Source organism: Athene cunicularia, assembly GCF_003259725.1.
Source record: "Athene cunicularia isolate RWA chromosome 20 unlocalized genomic scaffold, athCun1 chr20_part2, whole genome shotgun sequence".
NCBI classification, from domain to species: Eukaryota; Metazoa; Chordata; class Aves; order Strigiformes; family Strigidae; genus Athene; species Athene cunicularia.
This window is the reverse complement of record NW_020799126.1, coordinates 1,153,721-1,156,494: the sequence shown is the minus strand read 5'-3', so window position 1 is coordinate 1,156,494 and position 2,774 is coordinate 1,153,721. Positions and strand designations below refer to the sequence as shown.

The window sequence follows — 2,774 nt, the reverse complement described above, 5'->3', positions numbered from 1 at the left end:
CACCGCCCCTCGGCTGGCTCTGGCAGGAGGCGAGCCCGCCAGCCGCTTGGATGATTTGATTTCTTCCCTGCCCGAAATCACTCCTGCCCAGATGCAGTGGATAATATTCATGTTGCTGTTATTCATCAGCTCCATGGAAATGCTCACGCAGAACCGGTGGAAGAAGCAAGGTACGGTGCGTGTGGCCGGCTCGTCCCGCTCAGGTACCGTGGGGCGGTTGGGGGACACGGAGCTGCCTCCCCTGGCGCTGCCTGCGCGGAGCGGGCAGGACCTGTGAAACGGGGCTGGAAGGAGCGACCCGGCCCCTCGGGTCCCGTTGTCACCTCGGGGTGGGTGCGTGGAGAAGGCGATGCCCAACCCCACGGCATCGCCTGCCCGATGCCAGCCCTGCCCTGGGGACAGGGGGACACTGGCTGGCACAGGGACCAGCTTTACAAACCCCAGGAGAGCCAGGCACAGTGGGGCTCGTGCAGAATGGGTTGATTTTCCAAGATTTCCCTTCTCTGCTTAATGCATGAAGTGTTTGGGGAGTAAAACCTCCTGGAAGGATGCTCGGAGCCACTGCAGGCACTGCCCGGCCCCCCCGCCCCTGCCGAGCCGCTGCTCGGCGCCAGGGCAAGGGCAGGATGTGTGCCGAGGCACACGCACCCCTCCGGCGGGCACCCGCTCGTGTCTCCTCACCGGGCAATGCCAGCCGGGCATGGGGCCAGGGCTGCTGCTCGGCTCTGTGCCAGGAGCAGGTCGCTTTTGGAACTGGAGCGGGAGTGGGCAGGGACAGGACCTGGCGGGACGGGGGTTGGAGCCTGGACAGCCTTTCCCTGCGGCCGTCACGCGTCAAAGAGTCAGCGGGTGCGTGAGGGGATGCGGGTGGCCGGGCTGGCAGCCGGAACGCCTCTGCTGGGAAACAGCCTGGCACTGAGAGGGGCTCGGGGGCCACGGGGCCAGTGCTCCGGCCACTGATGCGTGATGCCGAGCGGCCTGGTGTGCCGGGATGCGCGGGGCCCTCCGGTCCTGGCAGCACCCAGGACTCTGGTCTCACCTCCCTGCCTTGAATCTCTCCCCGTATAACCAGTGCTGAAGGGCCCGCATGGCCTCCGGGGACTGGGAGGGACAGGGCAGCACCCCAAGGCCACCCCACGGCTGCCGGGACCTGCCTCCGGCCGTGCCCCGCAGTTGATCTGGGCCAGCTGGTTACCGGACACCCCGGTACCCCCTGTGCCCCCTGCCCAGTGCCTGGCAGCTCGGCCCGGCGCCCCAGGTCTGCAATCGCTGCTGGGCAGGGGGAGGTGAACCCACCACGCGGCCCCAGTTTCCCCATTTTCCCCAGTCCCACGGTTTCGGCGTGAGCCGCGTCCCATCGTGCGGCACAGCCGGCTCCCCGGCACTACTCCCGGCGGCGGAGGCACGTGCCGTGCCGGCTCCACACCACGGGATTATTTTTAAAACCGGTGATGGGAAGGAGGCCCCGGAGCCTGCGCAGGGCTCCCCACCTTCCCTGCCCCAGAAGCGGGTTGGAAGGAGAGCGGCAAGAAAAAAAATTAAAAATCATCAAAAAGAATTAGGGAAGGGAAAGAGGCTCGTAAATCCCCCGGTCTCGAGGGAAGCTGCTCCAGCTGCAGCCAGGAACACAAATGTTGTCAGCGTTGGGTAAATATGTAACGGAGACCATAACAACTTAATGGATCCAAGGTGCTTCGTTAGCGCGCTCCCAGCAGACGCGGCCCTAACGAAGCCTCCTGGCCACGCCGCGCTGCCGCCCGAGCCCCGGCGCCCCGGTGAGGGGACCGGGGTGAGGCAGCATGGGGACAGCAGCCTGGCACCACTGCGCCAGGGACTGCCTTGGACTGGGAACGCTGGGGACCAGCGCGCAGGGCTGTGAGGTGTCGTCTGCCAGCATCTCCCCCCGCTTCCCCGGCACCGAGCTGAGCTTTCCACCAGCCTCTGCCCCGGCCGCCGCAGCCGTGGGGCTCCTTCTGCTGGCACCTCCCGGGGGCCAGAGAGGGTCCACGCCGGGGATCGCTCCCGGGGTGAAACCCGTGTCCGTGCCGGGCAGCACCCGGCTCGTTTGGCTGCCCATTGCCCGCTCAGCGACAGGGGCACCTCTCCGGGCGGCCTTCCTCCGGGGTTGGGGAGGAGCGGTGGGCAGGGTCTCTGCGGGCTGACGGCGGGGGGCTGACACCCCGTCCTTGTCCCTGGGAGCAGAACCCACCTGTCGCAGGTCGGGAGCACAGCGAAGGCAGCCAGGGAGGCCGTGGAGGCTCTTGAGCAACCAGACAGATCCTTATCTCGGCTCCTCTTGATCTTTTCCAAAACGCAATTTGTCCCCTGATGCAGAACAGGCATCAGGTAATTCATCCAGGGTCAGAGCATTTCCACCCTCGCTGGGATGCTTCCCATGGGTGAGCGTAGGGAGGGGGCTCAGGCTGGCACCCCTGGGCAGAGCTGGGCGTGGGGTGAACCCCCGGCCCCGGCCCCCGGGGCGATGGAGGTGGCGATGCTTGAGCTGCGTGAGGGAGGCGTTTGCAGGGGGACAGGTCCCACTGTCACCCCCGCGGGCCGGCGAGGGGCTGCCATGGGGGCCGGGACCCTCGGCGACGCCTCGGCCATGCCGTGCACGTGTCCTGCAGCCGTGCCCCAGCCCCTTTGTGCCCGCAGCGAGCGCCGGCCTGCTGGAGAACTGCACGGGCTGCGTCCTGTGCTCGGAGGACAACGGCTGCATCACCTGCCACCACCGGCTCTTCCTGCTCATCTGGAGGGACGGCATCCGCCAGTAC

General features: G+C 67.1%; 1 protein-coding gene across 1 annotated transcript in view; it reads left to right on the top strand.

Annotated features, from left to right (window-relative positions):
* Nucleotides 1–21: 21 nt before the first annotated feature.
* The window catches only part of RSPO4 (R-spondin 4), a 3,674-nt gene continuing 921 nt past the window's right edge, over nt 22–2,774 (top strand). Inside the window, exons 1-2 of the mRNA XM_026862368.1 lie at nt 22–170; nt 2,656–2,770. Of these exons, the coding sequence (XP_026718169.1) occupies nt 92–170; nt 2,656–2,770 (194 nt within the window). The 5' untranslated portion in view covers nt 22–91. The remainder of the gene's footprint in view (nt 171–2,655; nt 2,771–2,774) is intronic.